Consider the following 22,834-nt stretch of genomic DNA (forward strand, 5'->3'; position numbering starts at 1 on the left):
AAATGTATTACTTTGGCATCTCATAACTAAATACTCCTTGGACTGCTATGGTCCTCAAAATACAATAAGCCAACGTGAAGACTTGTTTAGAACACAGCATAAACAATGGACGAAACACTAGTTCTTGGTTAACTCTCTTGGTGCCAGGCGGTAGTGCGAGCACTCGCCCTTTAAATTGCCAGAGCCGATCTGGTCGGCCTTTAACAATCCAGTCGGAAGTTGCCAGAGCCGATTACATCGGCCGGCATAAAATTCTGTGATATACATAATTCAGGCAACCTATAGTGACGTGCATACTTTTGTTACAACCTGTAGTAAAGGGGCTACACGTTATTGTGTGCCTGACCTTGCTTTGGCAGTTCTAAGAGGATGTTTTACCTTTCACAAGAGTCGTTTCCTGTGTTTACAAATACCGCTAATCGGTCAGTAAGAGACTGCTCCTTGCAGTGAGTGGATTTGTGACAACAAAATGGCAAGTTGTTAGCGTGATGATTTTTCAGCGGGTATTGATGACGATAAATTAATGCAGTATTTGGAACAATGCGAAGTTAACGCGGATGATTTATCAGATAGCGATAGGGAATTTCGTTCAGAGAGTAGCGACGAAATTTTACCGGACACGTCCGCGGAATCACCACAGCTAAAGAAGAGAAGTTTAATTGTTTCTAACAGAACTAAAGCTACTCTGAATAAGGTGGTAGATGAAGCTAGTGATAACGAATATGTCTCTGGAGAACATTTTGTGGAAATTTGTCACAATGAACCCGACAACATTACTCAACCTCCTGTCTCATTCAAGGAACTTGGACTTTAACATGCCCCATCGTCTGATTCTCTGCCCATATCATACTTCAATTTACTTTTCACTTTCTCTCTGCTAACCTTATAGTCACATATAGTCCTCTATCGTTACGTAAATGTCGGTCTCCACAGGCCAAGTGTAGCGTGCCTGCCTCTCACCCGGTGGTCATGGGTTCGATTCTCGCCTAGGTCATGAATTTTCGCCTGGTCCTGAGGGTTGGCTCGAGGTTCACTCAATCTAAGTGATCCTAAGTGATTGCAATTGAGGAGACATCTGAGAGTGAGAAGGTGACCCCGGTCTGGAATACCAAGAATAATTACTGAGAGGATCCTCACTGACCATGATTCACCTCGTAAACTGCAGGTATCCGAACTGAGCAGCGGTTGCTTAGTAGGCCAAAGATAATCAGGGCCTTAGAGCCATAGATTTCTTAATTATGTAAATTCTGTTGTATTCTAAACTTATTTTTTCAAATAGATACTACAACCAAAAACGAGAAAATGACTTTTCTGAAAACAAAAACTATAATATCAACTATTATTTTTTACTTATTTAATAATTCAGAATTATTTTAATACTGTGTTGTCCGCACGAATAAAATTTTGTGTCAGTATTTGCGATACATATACGCGAATTTTATTGGTGAGCAAAATTGTCTTCATTTTTACTAGCGACATGTTTGAATTTTAATTTTTTATGTTTTCATTTTTCTCGTTCAAATTATTCTATAGAATTGTATTTAGAAATACATTATACATAATTATGTATGTTCTTTTGTATCGTAAATTATTTTTTCATAGTAGATATTGAGAGAGAAAATGCAAAAATGTTTTTCTCTTCCTAAAAATAAACATTTTCGACAACTATAAATCAGCAATAAAAAGTTCGACTCTTTATATCACTCTAAACCAGTTGTTTATCCTACTTAGTCGATATGTAGAAAATTTAATGTTGGTATTTGCTATACAACGCTAGATATACACGAATTTTAAAATACATGTATTTCCACTGAAAACGGCCTGGCACTTTATAGTAGTAGAGTGGAGGCGGAGCTCTGGCCTCTTCCAGCTGGTGGGGAGCAGCTGACCAGATCGGCTCCTGGCTCCAAGAGGGTTAAGTACAGAAATAAGCTCCAGGAAGAAATATAATTTACCATAAACAAAATATAGGCATGTGTGTTCTTATATATCTGATCCTCATTAGAGAGAAGTTGGAAGCCATTTTGTGCATACTTGGGAAGTCTGTTTGCAAAAAATGTTCAAAAAATGTGATAGGCTTGTTTGTGATTCATATTTAGCCTTCAGTTCACTGTCACATTGAATTGTGAGCAACTCTCACTGTAGATCATATGGAATGTCTTCATTTACTACAGCAGTTGAAAAGGGCGCAGCAAACGCTTTCAGATCAATTGATAAATCATACAGATTTCTAAATCCGATGGGAAACTTTTTCGCAAGATTTGCAAGAGTGCCTGTAAATGTCTGCAATTGGAGTTAAATGAGATTTCTGCATTGACAATGTTGGGAAAATTGGCTAACTCGCCTTCGAACATCTGACGCTGACAAACCTTCAACATTTGCTTGAAAGCTGTAATACAGTCTACAAAATGAGCAATAAGTATTTTAACTACACTAGGCTCTGTACCGTACTGTGCTATTTTATTGTGTAAACATAATATACTCGGCCCGGGACAATGTTGTAGCTATGCTTGCACCTTGACGCTGCATATCGCCATCTAGTCTTTACAGCTCTATTAGATATCAGCTGTTCCTTTCTCCTCGGCTCTGGTCTCGCTCATGCAGTTCGCTCAACGAGCGGGCTCCCTCACTGCCCACATGTTCTAACTGGTGCCCTGTGTCAATATTGCATGGGACCTTCGGATCAAACACATTGATTTTCCATTTTCAGTTGATTTCCATTCTGATTTAAAGATACTTTCCCCCCTCATAAGGCCTCACTGGCATTTTCTTCAATGTAACAGTGTCCTTGGTGTCTGTTGTTTTGAACGTAAATTTCACCAAAATCGTTGGTAATTCACTTATGACATAATTGTAAAAAGGTTTGTTTGTGTTTATTGTAAGTCTTATTTTTTACTAATATGTTGAAAAACTAAGACTTGTTCTATAAAGACAATCAGAGCTTTTTAGATTTTTTTTTGATGTGTACTCATAATACATAGGACAAATTCCAAGAAGGTTCAACAATAACAGTGTAGAGGTTTTTCTTAATCTAAATCAACAGGCTATAGCAAAGCTGACGTAAAGATTGTTACAGAAGTTGAAAAACTAGTATATTGGTTCCACCTGGTCAATACCTGAAAGTTTATTTACAATTCAAATTTGTAAAAACATAATAATAAAACAGGACATGTTTTGGCTGCATTAGGCCATCTTCAGCTGTCTAGAAATAACTTACTAATAATATATTAAGTTCCAAACATGAACAAAATTTACATTCATATGATATAAACTAAATGTATGTTGAAACATCAGAAGAGTCGCTTGATATAGTGTGATGGTCAGAATGAATTGTATGTAATAAATGATGTAATTAAACTTTTCTTGATTCATTAACCCTAGGGATACAAAGCCATTTCTCGAAAGTCTAACCACCAATGTGGGTTACTGCGACACCTAAAATATCTGTTCGATATTATGGCTTCTTATTTTGAGACAAGTTATCATATGTACCACAAACACAGGAGTAATCTAGATTATATCATATTCACACACAGATTTGTCAGTTTTGGTATGCTTCATCGAAAAAATTTACATAAAACGATAATCAGTTCATGGATTTCATGGATCCGTTCCTTCTGAGTCTTCATTGCACTTTGCACAAATCTTGTTGCTATGCTTTCCACAAATGTATCTTTTGCAACAAGCACAGATCATTGTTGTTTTGTTTACTTTGTAGTATTTCTGTCCTTTGGTGTGACTCTTTGGTGCTAACGTAGCAACGTCCTCTTCCATCGCAAGCTTCCTTGGCTGTGCCCTTCTGTTCTGTTTTATATATCAGTACAGCCGCCATGGCCAAAACTGTCACTTAGAGTCCTACGGTATATTAAGCATGTTCTTGAATACAAGGCCTTATTAGTTGAGTGGCCAGTTCTTGTACGTACAGCCATCACTTACTGACTTCTTGCTTGTTCCAGTCTGGAAAATTTAGTTAAAATGTATATCCATTCAAAGCTGCAATATGTACAAGAGTGTAAGAAACAGACTGTGGCCATCTTGGAGATCCCCCCCCCCCCTTTTTTTTTTTTTTTTAATAAAGAATATTTACGTACCATTTGGTATACTGTATCTACTCCACCTTTTGTGTCATTGTAATAATACACCCTTATCAGTTTTCTTTTTTTATCAGATGTTCAGTAGACAGCAGTAGAAGGTTCCTCTTCAGCTTCTGATGAGCAACACAACACTGTCACAGAAATGTCACTAGTACTTGAATCAGAGAAGGCAAATTTGCCAGAATACAGCTTTCTTCCTGCAAGTTCTTTCAGGTCCTCTGGTATGTGCTGCTTGTTCTGTTGAATAGTCCCTACTAATGCAAGTTTATGGTTCTTCCACAAGTCCTCTGCTAGATCCACTGAAGTGTAATATCAATCTGTATTTACATTAAGACTTCAATTATTTCTAGATTGAATTGAGACATTTGATGACATCAGTAGCTGTGTCCGAGGCAGTGTTTCATGTTTGTTCTTCACTGCATATGGCTCCATGCTAAGAATGTATTTAGTTTTACAATCCGTAAGCATTTAGTACTGTACCCGCTCAAAACCTGAGTCCCAACCAGAATTTATCTCAGGGGGTGTTACGGTCCGAATCTATCGCAACTAATAAACAATAAAAAAAATTATGAAGATACAAGATCTCCAATTAAATGTATGGGCGCCATCCAATTAGTACTACAGGGTTGAACGGGACACTCTAATCATTAACTTTAAGGCTCATCCTAAAAACACACAAAAATATATTTTATTAAATCAGATCAAAGGGAAAAATATGAAGGCTCCGTCCTAGGAATGGGGACGGATATTTAAACAGTCACCGAGGGTTTACTATGCTACAAGAACAAGAATCTGGAACTGTTTCCTTGCAAATGCTAAAGGAGCATTTTAAGTTGAAAAATTTTACACACAACAGAATTTGTTGACCCTTACTTTGCTGGTAATTTGGCAAATCCTTCCTGGAAATTTTACATAATATTCTATATTTCTGACCACCCATCCCCCTGGATGGTGGAACCATTGATTTCTGGGGGTTTCAATTCGACCCTCGTGAACACAATGACCATTGATGGTCATAGACCAAGTACCTATTGGCCAAGTGGGCGCTATCACATGAATCATGTCATCGCCTCCACTTTTGAGATGAGAACAACCCGGGATACTACTAAACTCTCCCCGGGTTCCTAACCAAGATATGCTGATCGTTAACCTCTTAACTGGGCATGACGTATATATTCGTACGCTGTATGTTACAGGGTAATGGGCATGACGAATATATACGTACTCGTCTTTTACCGCGAATATCTCCTGGCTATGAAGAGCTACTTTGCCGCGTCGTGTATTGTCGTCTGAATTGATGTTTTTCCAGCTCGATGACAGCAAATACCACATGTCACGCTTCTTGAAGCTTATTTGTTTTTATATTACAACTGTGCGGTGCTACTTGTCCGTAGTAGGCCAAATATGGCAGCATCTAGTTCAAAGCGTAAGTTCGAAAGGCTCGAAGAAAACGAGATTATTCAACATTTAGAGAATGATTGTGACGATTTATCTCCTCATAAATCCAAAGATGAGTGGTTTGATACAAATGAAGGCGAGTCTGATAGTGAAAGTGGTTCAGAAAATGAGAATGAAGAACAAGGAGAACAACATGACAAATCGGACGGACGAGGGCGAAGTGCTAGACATGTTTCAAGCTTTCCCGCCGCGTAGTGTTTCACGTCAGAAATTCGTATTTTCTGGTGCTAGTGGTGTAAATGTGGATTTCGACGATGAATCCAAAGTGTTAGAATATTTTGAACGGTTCATAGGTGATGATATGTTTCAACTTATTGCCGAACAGCCAATGTGTATGCTAAACAGGTTTTAGAAGCCCATCCGAACTTGAAACCACGGTAACAAGCCAGAGATTCGGTGGATACAAATCCAAATGAGGTAAAAACTCTACTCGGACTTCTAATGCTGCAGGGGATAGTTCATAAGCCAGAAAACAGTATGCTTCTCAAAACGGGAAAGTATCGCAACCCCTTACTTTTCGAAAATTACCTCTGAGACAAATCACTGCAGTTCTAGTGAGGTAAATGACGTAACGTACCGTGAAGTTAATGTAAAATGTTTGACATTGTCACTAGCATGATGTGCAATTCGTAAATATTCCTTTCTTTTATTTGTTTCAATTTTAGGTGATAACATATGAACAAAACACTCAAATTTCAACCAGGTAAATGACCTTGCAGTTAATGAAAAATGGTTCAGAATGTCACATGCATAATATGATATTTATAAATACCCCTTGCTTTTATTTGTTTCAACTTTCGGCTATAAAACATGGGCCAAACTCGGAAATTCCAAACAGGTAAATGACCTTGCAGTTAATGTAAAAATGGTTGAACATTTCTCTAACATTAAAATTAATTAAAACGCCTTTATTTTACTTTTTGTATCACAGATGAATTATATTAGTGATATTACTAACTTTTCTGAATATTCTACCGTGTAACAACCATCTGCTGAAAAAATACACAGGGCAGGTTACACCAAGCACATCTATAATACCCAGTTAAGAGGTTAACTGAAGGAAGCGACAAAGAGACTCTAACCTAATGGTCCAGATGTAGGGATTTGCCATCATTTTACAAATAACAAACTTATTATTTACAACTTGACATTATTGCGTTATTTTGCCACCTGATTTCCCTAGTATCATTCATCATCCGAAATAATAAAAAAATATATTTTAATTTCATTATTATTTCGAAAATTTATATTTTAATTTCAATCTTTAGAACTTAATCACATATGTTAACTCTCAAATATGAACCACCAAGATCCGATTTCATATCGGTTGGGACGTAATAACGGTATTCGAACCCGCAACCTTATTTTCATACTGTCGTTAATTTATGGGAACACCTTGTCCTCCCAAGACAAATCCCAAAACCCATGGCACCTTGCAGTTGGGAAATACATCCAATCTCTGCAAGTGCTAAATTATTCCTTCAATTTAATTTTAAGTCCATTTATTCCACTGGAATTCTTCAAACATTTAATTCACTAATTAATCTTCAGTGCGTGGACTCCTGCCACACGACACCTGAATCGGCATATTATATCGACGTGGGCCCCAAGATCAATGTATTTCTTCAACATCAGTACAATTCATTTTCATCTCACGCCGGATTTTTGTCCCACACGACTTCCAACATCAAAATTTGGCTCAAACCACTCTGGGCTTTCAACGTAGCGTGACCATCATATACAAGTGCCTCTATCGCTTTTAACTCATTGGGCCCGAGCCACGGAACCGTTCCGTGCTTGGTCTCGGTGGACCAAACGCCGGACCACGGAACTGTTCCGTTGTCTCATTTTACTACGTAATTCTACTTTTCCTCAATTGATGGCAGAGTGAGTTGCATTTGTGATTTGCATAGGGACTCTTTCTTTGCAATGTTATATGCTCTTTGGTAATATATATCGATAGTGTGCTTGGTAATATTAGTTTGAAGTGGGCTATCTCTACCTTTGAGATTTGCTTGTAAACAAGATGGCTGCCAGTATAGAACTGATATTTACAGATATATAACCCCTTTTAGGAAGTAATGATTAGGAATGTCATTTTTTCATTGAAATTAGTAGTAATATTAGTACTAGTGTGAGCAATGCTCCTGAATAACAAATAGATGTGGAAATCGAAGAGAAAGAGAAAACTGGGTTACAGCTCAGCAGGCAGACTGAGTAGGCCTACAGTCCCGTGATGCTAATAAAATAATGTTTTACTGTATTCCTTGTTCCACAGTTTGTGGTACGGAAGCCTTTTGTGTTCATGTATATTTAAATCTTTAATGGTCTTGTAACTAAGAAATTTCTGATGATATGAAGCGACACTATATTTCCTCCAAAATAATCCCAGCGCTAATGCAGTTTCAGTCCAACAAATATGCAGGGCTCAATGGGTTAAACAAATATTTATGATTATTATGGAGTCCAAAAATGTTAAATCAACAAGTAAGGTTAAAATCAAATTTACTGCTTGAATTAAAGTATTCCACGCCATATGTTATCTCCACATTGAAATTACTTTAGCTTGCAATCATTCCATCAAACTAGGCCCGTGCCATTATTCACAAAGCATTATTATTAAACACGCATTTACACATGAACCATGTTCATTTATCACTCCGATACTTCTACTGATTACTATATTTCTGTCCACTGGCGAAACTTTGGCACAAATAATCATCGATATTTACAGACAATTCAATGGACTTCTTTCCATCCCACAACAATTAAAATCACTTGGCTACCCTCTACCTCTGGATAATCTTACAACCTGCCTTAATATCTATAAAGTTTCCGATAACGGAAAAACACATTTGAGCACTTCTAAAATGAACACTTATCTTTACGTGAAACGTGCTCCTCTATAATCGCAAACCATTCAAGCACTTGAATCAACAAATCAACCCTACTCTATTAAATAATCAAAATTATGATGAGTTCTTGATCTAATTATGTACATATTAATTTGTCCCTTTGTCTATCTCTTAATTTATACGAGCCGGAAGCGGTTCGTTTCACAATCAAGTTACCATAATGAAAGAACATAATTTCCTCCTGCTAACAATAGCAATCTACAAGTATATATTAAAGGGTACTAGTCTCAGCCTTGTAGTTTGCTAAACCGGACGAGGAGCATCACCCCCATCCAGTGTTTAGCACTGCATCCTACTGGTATTCATGCCAGCTTGAAGAGGTAATCCTTGACACTTTTTATTATTACACATTTTACATCTTATAAAAAATAACTTTTTGCACTTGGATTATTTTCCACTCTAAATTTAACAAATAAATTTTACCCTATCGGCTTTTTATGTAGCCCACTTAATGTAAATATACATTCTTCATTCCTTTCCCGGACACTAGGAACATAGGATACATCGATATCCCCTTCAATGGCTCGACGCGCACTAGAAATTTAGTCTCACGTCCTCGAGGCTAATCGGTAATTGACCGTTCACTTGGTGAAATACGTCGACCACCCTTGACCGTTCTCACGTAACATACTTCCTATTCTTGATATGGAATCTCACACTCCTATCCGTAGGTTTTGATTTAATGAGTTCTGTGAATATTCAAACTCCTGCTAGTAGGCTGTTCAAGACTGGAATACGAACTAATGCACGTCCTGGATCACTGCTATGTAACTTAATAACATCTCGAACAATTCTCCAAGAGTGAGTACGCGCACGTGCTTGTGTATTAATGGCTCCAACAATTCTCCACGAGTAAGTACGCACCCTGGCATAGTAACGGCTCGAAGAACTCTTCACAAGTAAGTTACTTCCGTCCCCACGACCATGTATTTATATTACTCTCACCTCCCCTCAGAGTTCACGAGAGGTCATCTTAGGGCACGCAGTTCCAATATCCTCACACGACTATTTGTGGCCCTGCCAGTGGTTTAAACTTGGGATCCACTGATGTAATTGTTATCATAGGCTCTATGCCAATTCTCAAATAATATCGTTCACTGGTAATTAATATAATTGTGAATTTAACTCCTGTATCCCAGGTGGGGTATTTCGTGCTGTTTTTAGTGTGTCTTGCCTGCAGCCAATCAACGGATAGCATCCATGAATTCTCAGAATTACGCCAGTCAATCTCCCTCAATTAATAACTTCTAATAATTTTTATTATATGGTTAGGCTTCTAAATTTCTAAATAAACCTGCCACTACCTTTAAAGAAAGATTTTGCCAACAGTAAAAAGAGGAACATCACATTTACATGTAACATAATTTTTCAAGCCACTAGCATTTTCAAGAAACATAACCTTCAAGTTTCATTTATGATCGATAGTACCAATGTTGGTTTTCTCTAAACGACGAATGTCATTAATAATAATAATAATAATAATAATAATAATAATAATAATAATAATAATAATAATAATAATTTTCTAAATGTGGGGGTCTATAGAATGAAATGTAATAAATGCTGGGCAAGCTATATAGGTCACACAGTCTGAAATTTTAATATCTGGTACTGAGAACATGTCAGAGCAAAATGATTCCATAGATTATATGCCATGAGTAAACATGTGAAAGATTTCAATCACTCCTGTACTTCTATTGAAAACGACATGAACACACTGAAGATCTTTACAGAAGGGCAAATTTCTCAATATATGGGAAGATACCCGCATTCACTTGGATCGAACATTTAATGCAGCCTTCAACCTCAACGAAATTTTGGAGGAAGTCGATGTCTTGTATGATATACATTTTTATAAAAAGTTCAATTTCTTGCCATCACCATATCACCATCGCTATAACACTAGGTCGTGTACATGAAAACGGTCCCAAGGCTGCGGAGTATAAACACCATTCCAGAAAGATCGTGAGGCAAGCTGCCCAAGTCTGAGGACCGCCATTTCACGCAACTTAATAGAGAAGTCACCATAGGACCATTGTAAATTAAGTTTAACACAACCTGTTAGTAAAAATAAAAAGCAGCCTTCAAGGAAGATAATCAACACAACAGACAATAAGAAACTTGAAGACTGTTATACACCTCAATTTTAACATAAGCAAGATTAAGCCACCTAGTATTTTTACAAAAGTGCCTAATTACAGACGTTACAAGATTTTTTAAATATGTTTGATTAGAAAATAAGTTTTTAATATTACCTTAAATGCGAATTGTAATTTAAGTACCTTTTTACACACCATATCACTAAAATCCCCCCTATCCCCCCTTTACCCCCCATTTCAAGTGCTTTAAGCAATAGTTATAAGTTCCCATGGGAAAGTAATTTAAGATTTTAATGTACTTACTAATCAGATTGTTTCATCTAAGCTATTTTTGATGATGATGATGCTTGTTGTTTAAAGGGGCCTAACATCGAAGGTCATCGGCCCCTAAGCTATTTTTAAAGACAGCTGAAGATGACCACTAAGTGTTCGAAACATGTCCTGTATGTTTCTATAATTAGGCCAAAAGGCAAGAAATAAAGTATGGATTAGGTGGTGTTTTACTTTGTTTAATAATTTGTTCAGCACCATATTCCATGGCAGTCTCATGCACGCATTTCATTCCTCACTCCCTTTATTTACATCTGCACTCCCCTCTGGCGATAACATTCATTTGCTCACACTCACGCTTGCACAAGGATGAATGTGTTAGACTTGGTGTCAACTTAGCCAGCATACAGGTATGACTTAAACACAGAACTGTTGAAAGTGTGTTTTATGTCTTCTTATCTATATTTTTTATCTACATCGTTCTTTTCCTAAACCTTGTTTCTCTAGTTGTAATACTCATCTTTAAATTTTTGATTTTCCTTGTAGATTTCGTATCGTGTAACATGACCTCATGGCAGTTGATTCCCACTCAGTCGTCTGACTGGCATTAAATCAATTTAATCCACATTTGTAAATTCTTAACCTTCTTCAAATTTTTGTATGAAATAGTACAACAATTTTAATGAATCAGCTGTCATTTTTATGTGAAACTAATTTTTAAGGAACAGAAGAAACTTTTCAATATATCGTAGTCGTGTTTATTACATAGAACTCGTTCAGACTTCATCACACTACATAAAGTAACTTTTTCATCTGATGTTTCAACATACACTTACTCTAATTTATAAGTTTATTGTATGAATGTAAATTTTATTAATTTTTGTAATTTTTAATATATGTTCAAGCTGGAATTCAAGAGGACAAATTCGGGCAAATATTTGTTTATAGGAAGGAGAGTTAGGGATTGGAATAACTTTCCAATTTCCTTGCAATCCTTTAAGGCAGGGCCTCTCGAATACCCAAAATCTCACGTATGCAAACAGCGGTGCCGAGGTCCTGTGCACAGTGCATCCGTCCCGCTTGGCTCGGACCAACGCTTCGTATCTGGGCTACTCGGCTAAGCTCGCTTCGGATTTGGAGCGCTGTGGAGCAAGTGAGGAAGAGGAAGACAGGGGGAGCGAGAGAGACAGCGCTATTGCTCCAAATCGAGGAGTGGGGGGGGGTCTGCATTCTGGTCAACCAAGCGGTCATCTTTTGCACAGTGCATGCACCAGACCCTGCTTTAAGAAAAGCCTAGGAAAAGGATAGGGAACCTGCCGCCTGGGCAACTGCCCTAAATGCAGGTCAGTTGTGGTTGATTGATCATTGAATATTCAAAAATTTTATGAAAAGAAGTACTGAATCAGTTTTAAGTTTGTGCTATAAAACCCAAGATCTTTACATATCAACTGATAATTGACTAGCAGTATTATGATACCTGTCAACATATATAAAACGTTACAGGCACATATCGGCTGATGAAGGAAATCCCTTCAGTATTGTACCCCGCCTGCATCCAGGCCGACATGGAGTTCCCTGTCAGCTTCTCAGGGAAACATAATTTCATTTAATTTAATGTGGGATCTGAGAAAGATCTGTCTGCCGTAGTGAATAGTATATCATCAATCACAACCCTGCCAAATGTACGTCTCCATCCCACACACCTCAGCAAAGATTTAAGACTGCATATACAGACCTTAATTCTATCTACCTTACTCTACAATAATCCTAGTAAATAATGAACACAATCCTTATTCTTACTTATTTATTAAATATAATAATTTGAAGAAAAAAACCAAGAAAATATGGGTAGAGAACAATGAGTTCCTGTATGTCTCATTTTCTCTGAAATAAATATCCACTGAAAATATTCATTTTTCCAATAGTCCTTCATATTTACATTTCATCTGTATTATAGTCATAATTGGAATATGTTCCTTTAAATTAAAACAGTCATTCTCTAAACCTGACACTTCTCATCATTCTAATCTACTTCCTTCATTCCATCTTTGCTCTACTCCTCTGCCAGAAAATTGGAGTTTAACCTCTTCAGTGGCTCGCCCGAGAAATTCTAGGGTTGCACACGCTTGCCCACAACGTCACCGCCCGAGAAATTCTTGTTTAGTTCCAGTGTTCATTTCGCGATCGCCCAATAATATCTTGGGTACTGTCATCTCTTTGGAAAATGTTTTCCATTATTCTCAACAGATGGCGGAAGGGTTTCCAGCTGTATTCATGAAGCCTTTGGCCTAAAATATGCCTTAACTTCTCTGCTTTACATATACAATCTCTGGCCAATTGACGAGGTAAACAGAAATGGCGAAGAGATGTTTGTATGAAAATGGATCTCTAAGCGACATTAGTATTTTTGATAATAGTGATAATTATATTGATTCTTTGGATGATCTTAGTATTTCTGGTGGAGGTGAAGAAGATATTTCGTCAGCTCAAGTGACGGTAGTAGATATTCAACATACATTCGTGTGGAAAAAGTGTAGCGCTGGGGATAGTGCGGTAACTAATATAATTCCATTTACGGGAAATCCTGGTGTTACCAGAGGCGAGTGCGATTGACTGTTTGGAACTGTTTCTAACGGATGAAGTTGTAAATTTGATAGTGACCGAAACAAGTTTCTTATGCTAAAAGTGCATTGAAAAACTTGCAAATCTCGGCATACAAGGGAACAGTTTTGGAAAGAAACTTTCGTCAGAACCACTCGCCTGTCCTATAAAACATCCTCTAGCCTATTTCCACACTTGATAACCCGCACTTGCTTGTAGAAGCGATCTCCACTCGCAACCGATGGAATGCAAGTCAGTGTATAAGGAAAAAAGGCGGGAAAAAAGTCTCGAGAGGCCTAGATTGATAAAATTTGATTCTGTTGTCAGTCAGGTTCTTCCTCAATAGGAAATGAAGATATGATGCATGAAGTGTGCATAGTAGTCGCCAGATACCAGACAAAAACAGTTCTTGTCCCTGGTGGCGGAGATAAACAAGAATTTAAATCTCTCTCTCGAATTTCAGTGGTAAAACACTGTTGAAATAGGGATCAAGATATATCGTTGGGAAGCTCAAACCTTCTGCTTCAAGGAGAAATCGGTTAAAACACAAACGGCTTCGATCGTAACCTGCTAGATCGCAGTGGAGTGCACGCGTGTATCATGCGAGAGGTGCTCGTCACTCCACCGCGCGAGATGTTCACTGCATGACGAGCAGTGCTCGGCACTCCACGCCGACAAGTTAATGGGCTGCCTCTCATACCGGTAATTTTCAGTTGTCATTTTCTCTCGTCTCACCATTTTGGAACAGTATTTGCAGTTCTTATTGTTGTTATAATCATCATAAAATTAGTTTTTTTTCTCTTTCAGGTGTAGAAATTGTTTTGATTGGTCCATATATATGGCATTGCAGTTTCACTTATTCGAGTGCATTCAAATTGTGCTACAGTTTTCATTGTTGCTGATAAGGAAATGTGTAATGAGCTTCTAATGGGCTAGCTTGTTTTCCTTTGGAATTTCCACAACAGATTTTAAAAACTAATTTTATGATAATATAACTGCAAGTAGAATTCCAATGTTGAAATAAGCAGAACTGACATAACAGAAAATTAATGGTACAATAGGCAGCTCATTAAGAACCTTTGTATTTTAATATGATAACATCAATAAGAATAAAATGATCTTATCTAATAGACATACGATGTTCAGTTCTTATGTATTGCATAAGATGATTGTTAAAGTAACCATGAAATTCAAACAATTCAGGCTTCTTTTAGCTGAGGAGTTACTGCAGTTTGTTACTGCACCAGACTATATGAGAAGAGACAGTCAATTAGCTGGCTCCTATGCATCGGTTGGTATAGATTGGACTGAGAAGACTTCGTTGCGGTGTTGATGGGCAGATGTTAGATTTCTTTTGCCAGAGAAGGACAATAGAAATTGGAGGTTGATTGTGGTTCAGTGTTAAAGGATAATGGTAATCATTAAGATTCTTTGATTCAAGATGTTCTAGAACCTGGAGTCGTAATTAATATTCTGAGCATTTTTCGAGGTCATATGATTTTGAGGGTGAACTGTGCTGACCTCCCTTCAGAGAGCAAATTTTGGGGGTGAAAAAATATCAACACTAGGGATGAAAACAGGAGACAATGGATGTTTTGGGTAGAGGCCATAGTAGTTAGGTGCAGTGGATTGAAAATGAAGTTGATTCTCAATTCTTGAATCTGATTTTAATGTATATTCAGGGATTGGAAGAAGATATCATTGGTGACCAGATCAGTGTGAGTCGAAGATACTGCTCTTGTATTTCATCATGAAAATATCAGTGCAGAAGGTGCTGAAATGTTGCTTTGAATGATGGGATGTCCTTAGAAGGTGGTGGTTTAGAATAGCCTTGGTGAGAAAGATAGGTAGGCAGTTTAGTGCAGGTTAATGTGTAATATGTGATATGGGTACTTTCTCTAGCATTGCATTTCTATAGATGTGTATTTCTTTTCAGGGAAATGGAATTGTTTCCTCAGAACCATCCCGTTCCATACACGAAGATGCTTACGTTCTTTCGCACACAGCCCTTCACCATTAAAGCCTGTTACGGAGGTTCTGTTCCTATTCCTGATCTGACTATAGGTGAGCATGTGACATTGTTATATATATCTCTGGAAGTCAAGAGGTAAACGGCCGTAAATGTAAAAACTATTTTGGGGTATCGTATGCGACTTGTTTACGGCATGTGAGTACACTACTGTGTGTTTCCCATGAATGAAGATCAGGTATATTTTACTATCATATGTGTACGCAGAACCCAGCGATAAACAGTAGTATCGTAACTGTTCAACCTTATGCCGCCTGCCACACTCGTATTGGCTCTTATGGTAGTTTACCATGGTCAGAACTGTTGATTCAACCTGCCGTAAAGGTAGCAAAACCTGTGCCCCAACAGCTTCATTCTGCTCTTGTAAAGTTAATGAAATGTCAGTAGTTTACCTCTGAAGTCCAGATATATATATATTGAAATCTACTTTTTTTTAAGTATTCTATAACTGCAGGTTTGTACTTCAAATGATTAACATAGCTTTTGATTGTTATTGCCCTTGAAACAGAAGTTGGAGATTTCTAGAAACTCATAGATCAAATTTCCATTTGATAATGGAAAGAAAGAATACTGAAATATTTGGTGCTTCTTATAGAACAAGTGGTATGGTTGTGTGAAGTGCTTGTTTTTTGACTTATTTGTATACTTTTCTACCTTATTGTGAATTTTGACCAGTAAATATGCAAGATTGCCCCTACTATCCTTCCAGAGCAATAAAACAGTACTAACCTCTGCAGTGTATTCGGTAGTGGTTTTTGTATTGTACATTATTAAATGGGGAAGTGGTCTCTCCAAATAGGAGCAATGGTGCGACCAACTGGAAGAGAATTCAGGATTGAAAAATACTTTATTTTTTTCCTGTTTAGGTTACTTCAAAACCAAATTCTCTGCGTTCTTGTCTAAAATTGTGTGGTATGTTTACAGACCTGCACCATAGTATTTGATGCACTGAGAATTTCTTTTTGAATGTGGGTTTGGGCCAAGGAGGTCCTAATTTTTATCCACTTCACTGAAAGGAAGCAGTAGTAGTCCATAATTGGGAGGATGGCATATAGGGAGAACTCCGTTGTAATGACAAGTCTTTTCTGTCCCTTGAATAGTCTTATAATAAACTGTGTATTATCCTTTGGTTATAGGATTACAAGCAATTAAGCAAGGGTTATTTTTTTCAGTTATCAACGTTTCTGCATACCAGCGATTATATTGAATGTGTTCGATCATCTTCGGTTTGGAATTTTTTTTTTTTTTTCTATGTGCACTAGCTGGCTCTCGTCAACATTTTAACTCGAAGACTATTTCGGAGTCTGTTATACTTGGGCCGGCACAAGGTTGCACTTGACAGTTGTAATTCATCTTGGCACCACTACAGAAATTAAATGGTCACCCGTCAGTCAGAATCGCCAACCTACAACTTTTTATGTCAGATACAGTTACGCATTTTATTCATGTTAATTCGTATTTAATTCCATATAGTGCTTATATGTTATTTCCTTACACAAATATGAGGATTTAAAAAAATAGAAGGTTTAAGCGAGCCCGAAAATAAATATCAACTATTTTCAGTAGATTGTTGTTGGCAATATGGGTAGTACAGTGGTGCTATCTGTAACTTGACTACCGTATTGAAGTGTCCGTCACTGCTAGCACATGGTCAAGTGTGATACACGCGTTTATGAAAGTTTTGTTTTCTTTGTTAGATAATTGTGAAATTTTATTTTAACAAATATGGTGCGAAGTCACGGAAACAACATAGTCATGAACCGCAAAGTGATAATCATTTGCGCAGCGGAGTGGCCCTTAACTCATTGCGGGCCGTGGACGGCGTAAGACGTTTAATGTTTCGCGCGAAGCAATGCTGTTTATATTCGTCATCTATGCATTCTTACACCTTAGTCAGCGTTACTGGTTGTAGCAGGAAGTTGGTTGACCGTGTTGAGATAACCCTCGCGTTGAGTGGGCTCATGATTATCTCAGCAATTTTAGCTGGAGAATCTCGGAACTTCCTCGCGCGTCAAGTCGGTACTTGAGATTCCAATGCAGTGCGTGTCGTCGTTCTTACAGAGTGTAGTATAATGGCTTATAATACAAAGTTTTATACGGAATATTAATGATTAGATATTGTTCACAATGATTATTCTGGTGATGAACTTATTCCTGAAATAGACTCAGATAGTGAAAGTGAGAGTGACGAAGAAATAGAGATTCCCGAATCCGATATGCTTATAGAGAAAAGTGAAGTGCCTGATACATATCATCCTAGTTATTGTCCACCCGTTCCACCATTTACAGAGAATTCAGGTATAAAAGTTCAAATAGAAAATAAGCAGGATATTTTGAGGTACGTGAGTATTTTCATGAATGACGAATTTTATCAGTATGTGTGTGAACAGACCAATCTATACGCGAGTCAAGCGATAAGTGCGGCACCCCGGCCTTTCCCAAAGAATTCGATCATCCAATCGTGGATACCGATTAGTCCAAAATCCTGATATAAAAATGTACTGGACCAAAGACCCTGTTATTCATACTCACATATTTTTCTAAAACAATGTTCCGAATACGCTTCCTTCATATTCTTTCATTTCTTCACTTCGGTGATGGTAATCATTATGCCGAAAATACAGATAGGCTGTATAAAATTAGACTTGCATTGAAACCTGTCACACCATATATCACACCTTAAATATTCACAAGAAGTAAGCACAAAGTATCATTTTTCTAACATTTATAGTTTAGGACTAATTGTAAATTGTATTAAGTGATGCACGTCTAGAGGGCCGGGCATGAAAATGGCCAGTCCAGGCATTCAAGTGTCCCGCTCAGAAGCAGGTCCTGAACGTGTTAATAGTCAGGCAATAGAATTAGTGTCGAGAACTCTTCAGTTTTACGAGAGGGAGAGGAACTTCGTGCGCTTGTATAGCCGTCTCTCTGTTCCTGCAGATCAAGTTGTGGAACGCATATGTCCAACATTAGGCCTTTCAAAGCGTACTGTTATTCAGACAGGTGTACGCCTCCAAGAAAAGAAGGAAAAAGGGACATGGAAACATAGCAGTAGCAGAAACGAGGCTGATAGTAGGGACTTGTTTCACAGCACTCCAGGAAAGAAATTAAGCTATCTCCTGTAACAGGAATTAATTCTTTCCAGGCTGATGCAATACGAAAACAGGTGTACGATTATATAGCTCTGTCCTTTCTATCATTGTTATGGACAATGCACCTACCACTCCGTAATAATGGATAAGACCCCTACTTCGAGAGTCCGTAAGGAACTGTTAGTGGAACGGCTGCAGTAAAGAAATATCCCAGCGCATATGTGTACGACTAAATTAGTCGACGAGGTGGCGGAGGAACAAGGCCACGATTTTATTAGATGGCCGCCGTACCACTGTCACTTCATCAGACTCGTTGGCTGAATGGTCACCGTACTGGCCTTTAGTTCAGAGGGCCCGGGTTTGATTCCCGGCTGGGTCAGGGATTTTTACCTACATTGGTTAATTCCAGTGGCTCGGGCTGGGTGTTCCGCTGTCTCGAACATCCGTGCAACTCGCACACCGCACCCAACGCTATCTTCCACCACAATAACACGCAGTTACCTACACATGGCAGATGCCGCCCACCCTCATGTGAGGGTCTGCCTCACAAGGGCTGCACCCAGCTAGAAATAGCCCCACAAAATTATTATTATTATTATTATTATTATTATTATTATTATTATTATTATTATTATTATTCTGTCACTTCAACCTCATTGATTTGGTATGGTATGGGGTGCAGTAAAACATTACGTACGCATTCATAACAAGCCCTTCACAGTTGCTGAAGTGGAAGGACTGTTCCAGGAGATTACTGCTCGAATGGATGCGGCTTTGTGGAGGGTGAAAGTTAGCCATGTCACAACATTCATTAACTCGGCAATGGCAATACATGGCATCATCAGTGACTGTCAGTTGATGATCTGCCTAGAGGACGATGTCAATGACAACGAAGGTGATGGTAGTGATGGCAGGAGGGTATCGAGCCTCTACCTATGTGAATCGGGTATGAAAAAAAGTTTCTGAATTTTCGCAAATTTTATAGATTTTACTTGAAACCTTTTGTTAGCACCGGTGTATATTATTCTAACATTTATTGGTGTATTTAAAGTGAGATTCTTGTCGGCAGATTTCTTCCGTATTTTCTAAAATCACGATAATAAGAACTTCGTAGTATATCTCCTATAATTTTGTGATGAAATATTTTATTGTAAACTTAATTGGTGTGTTAAAAGTTCGATTTTTGTCGGCCGATTTCATTTGTATTGTGTATCATCGTGAGGCCATAAATAGCATTTGTAGCATTTCTCCCACGTTTTTAAAAACTTGCGTGTTGCGCAATCAGCTGTTCTTCGTGCGCCATTGCAGTGTGACCAGCTTTGTGCGCAGCTGTTATGTGCAACCTTACACCGGCCCACTTTAGTAATACTAGTACCGAGCTCGATAGCTGCAGTCGCTTAAGTGCGGCCAGTATCCAGTATTCGGGAGATAGTTGGTTCAAAGCCCACTGTCGGCAGCCCCGAAGATGTTTTTCCGTGGTTTCCCATTTTCACACCAGGCAAATACTGGAGCTGTACCTTAATTAAGGCCACGACTGCTTCCTTCCCACTCCTAGCCCTTTCCTGTCCAATCGTCGCCATAAGACCTGTGTGTCGGTTGCAAAAAAAAAGTAATACTAGTCGACTAGTGTTCTATAAATACAATTTGAAATGAAAGAGAATCATTGTCCCACTCCAGAGAATGTTTCCATAATAAATGCGTAAATAACATGGCAGATGGCAATAATTAACTGCTAGAAATAAGGGCTCAAATAAAATCGCTTAATTTTAATGCTATGTACTGAAATTAAGAATGTGATACGCCTCAAAATTCAGCACAGAGTGGATGACTGATTCTAGAGGTTAGTTTATTTAGTAAAACTTCGTTAGTAGATATTGCAGGAGATAAGGAAAGAGAGTAGTTATTGCAGGGGATACAAGAAAGTGTGACGTCGAGTATTATTAACTCAATTTTTGAATAGTGAAAATAGGTTCCGTTCACATGATGTCCTACGTTCACAAATAATGTGAAACTATTTCACATGAAGACTAGCACTGTCAAGTTGAGAAAGTTACTAGTATTTCAAAGTTCTACTCAAGAAGCTGGCGATGTACAATTAATGAACATTAGAGTTCTAAGTTCTGATAATATTTTAGTCGCTTGAGAATGTTGAAGGTATCGTACTCGCGCACTACACGGATAAGTCCGGAGACAGTGACGTTCAGTATTCGTTCCCACTATTTTTGGAGAGTATCAAAGACTTCTACTAAATACCTTTGATGTATTGTAGCACTGGCAACCACCAGCAGTCTGCCATCCTGGTTACTGTGGCAAAAGACTGTTTTAGGCTGGTGCTCGGGCCTTATTTATACTGAAGTCGCAGAAAATAGCCATTTCGTCCAATATGTGATGGATTTTAATGAGACTTGGTAGTCTTGTAGACAATAAAATGAGGCATACAGTGATGTTAATTGTACCTTAATAATTATGATAGTAATTCATGAATGAAGGAATGGAATGTTCGACAAGTCTCACAACTTAGCCTTGAGCAGCTGGAGCTTGCTCTTAGATCACTCACCACATGATCGCTGTTGCTGGCTGCCTGCTTGCGTGTGGTGCATATTTTAAAGTTTGAAATGCTTCGAGAATTCCGCTGGACCTGCATTTCTGGTAATATATAATTTGAAAGAGATTTATTACAAAACTGTTATTACTGTAATATAGAAGCACTCGGTTGACTTAGTCAAGCAATAGATGAAAAAAAACACAAAACTTACATCAGCTGTAAGAATATCAGAATGACAATTGACTTCTCTGTTTTTACATACCAACTGTCCTCTTTGATGGGGGTTTAGTTGCAGTTACAGCACTGAGGAGGAGAAAGAGTGTGTACCAACAGTCCTTGATGTTCCCTGATAGTGTATAAAGTTTTTAAATAGTGTAATAATAATCGTATTCCATAGGCTTACGACTTGTCATTATCTAGTGCTGCTTCTAGTATGGGCTGCGTTATTACTTCCTTAACTCTTCCATATGTCATCTGTGCTATACTGAAGTATTTTCAGTGACAATGTTAGAACTGTTTGGATATGAGACAACATAGGACAAGTGAAATCTCTGATAGTATAAATACATTTGACATGCTTCACTCCAGAGGTAGCATTAGTTCGATAAAACTTTCCTGTCCTTCAAAGAATTCTAATATGTATGATTAAAATACACTGGGCCCATGTAAAGTACTAATTAAAGTTAAAAAAAATGCATTGAAATGAATTCTCCTCGCCTGGTTTTTTTTGTGAAGTAGTATTTTAGAGAAAGCATTTGAAATAAATTATCCGCACCTGTTTTTTTGTGTGTGTGTTGACTTTCTCTCTCTTTTTTTTCCTGTGTATCTTTTACAGTATGATATATGTTACAGGTCATGTTGTCATAAATGGAGTAAGACCTTCAGCAGAGGGTGAAAGCCAGAAAGTAAAGGTTAAAGTGCGAATAGATATAAATGGTATTTTGGTGATAAACAGTGCAGAAATATATGAGAAACGTGAGCCTGGTGATCAAGATAATGAAGAATCTGAAATGCAGGAGTGTGAGTCTCAGAAGGGTTTGAACAATGATGTGGATGGATCAACAGGTCAGCAGCAGTCCCAGCAGCAACAGTCACAACAGCAGGCTGCACAGCAGAACCATACTGGTAATGAGGTAAGATAAAACAGGTAGCTCCTTCATTGTATATAGTTTAGTGAAAAGTGATAAGATTCTTCCATGAACATCACTACCATGTGCTAGGAAGAGTAGAGAGATGGAACTCTTCTCCATAGGTATCAGCAGCAGCGTTTGCCCTTGCAACATGAAAATTATGATAAATCTCAATATTGTAAATTATTTTCGGTACATTCAGTGGTTTATTTTTAATTTTTCATAAAACAATATGCTCTTTTGTTGCCTAATTTTTTTTGTACAAAAATCTACCTTTTTGCTGCCATTTAATTTGTACAAAGAAAAAAACAAAAAGGAAGGTGCTTTTGATCATATCTGTGTCGGTGTGACATAAAGCCACTAGCAAAAAAGGAATATAGAAAATGCATTCAATAATGTTGATTGGACAGAGCTGTTAGTTTCTGAAGAAGGTGATAGGTATTGCTTACCTAGAAAGGCACAGAAATCTGTATGACCGAGCTCAATAGCTGCAGTCGCTTAAGTGCGGCCAGTATCCAGTATTCGGGAGATAGTGGGTTCAAATCCCACTGTCGGCAGTCCTGAGGATGGCTTTCCGTGGTTTCCCATTTTCACACCAGGC

At 37.9% G+C, this 22,834-nt stretch overlaps 1 protein-coding gene across 1 annotated transcript in view; it reads left to right on the forward strand.

Annotated features, from left to right (window-relative positions):
* LOC136864473 (heat shock 70 kDa protein 4L) overlaps positions 1–22,834 on the forward strand; it is a 247,875-nt gene that overhangs the window by 158,031 nt on the left and 67,010 nt on the right. Inside the window, exons 8-9 of the mRNA XM_067141491.2 lie at positions 15,374–15,501; positions 21,956–22,236. Coding sequence (XP_066997592.2) covers positions 15,374–15,501; positions 21,956–22,236 — 409 coding nt within the window. The remainder of the gene's footprint in view (positions 1–15,373; positions 15,502–21,955; positions 22,237–22,834) is intronic.

This window comes from Anabrus simplex, chromosome 2 (genome assembly GCF_040414725.1).
Source record: "Anabrus simplex isolate iqAnaSimp1 chromosome 2, ASM4041472v1, whole genome shotgun sequence".
Taxonomy (NCBI): Eukaryota; Metazoa; Arthropoda; class Insecta; order Orthoptera; family Tettigoniidae; genus Anabrus; species Anabrus simplex.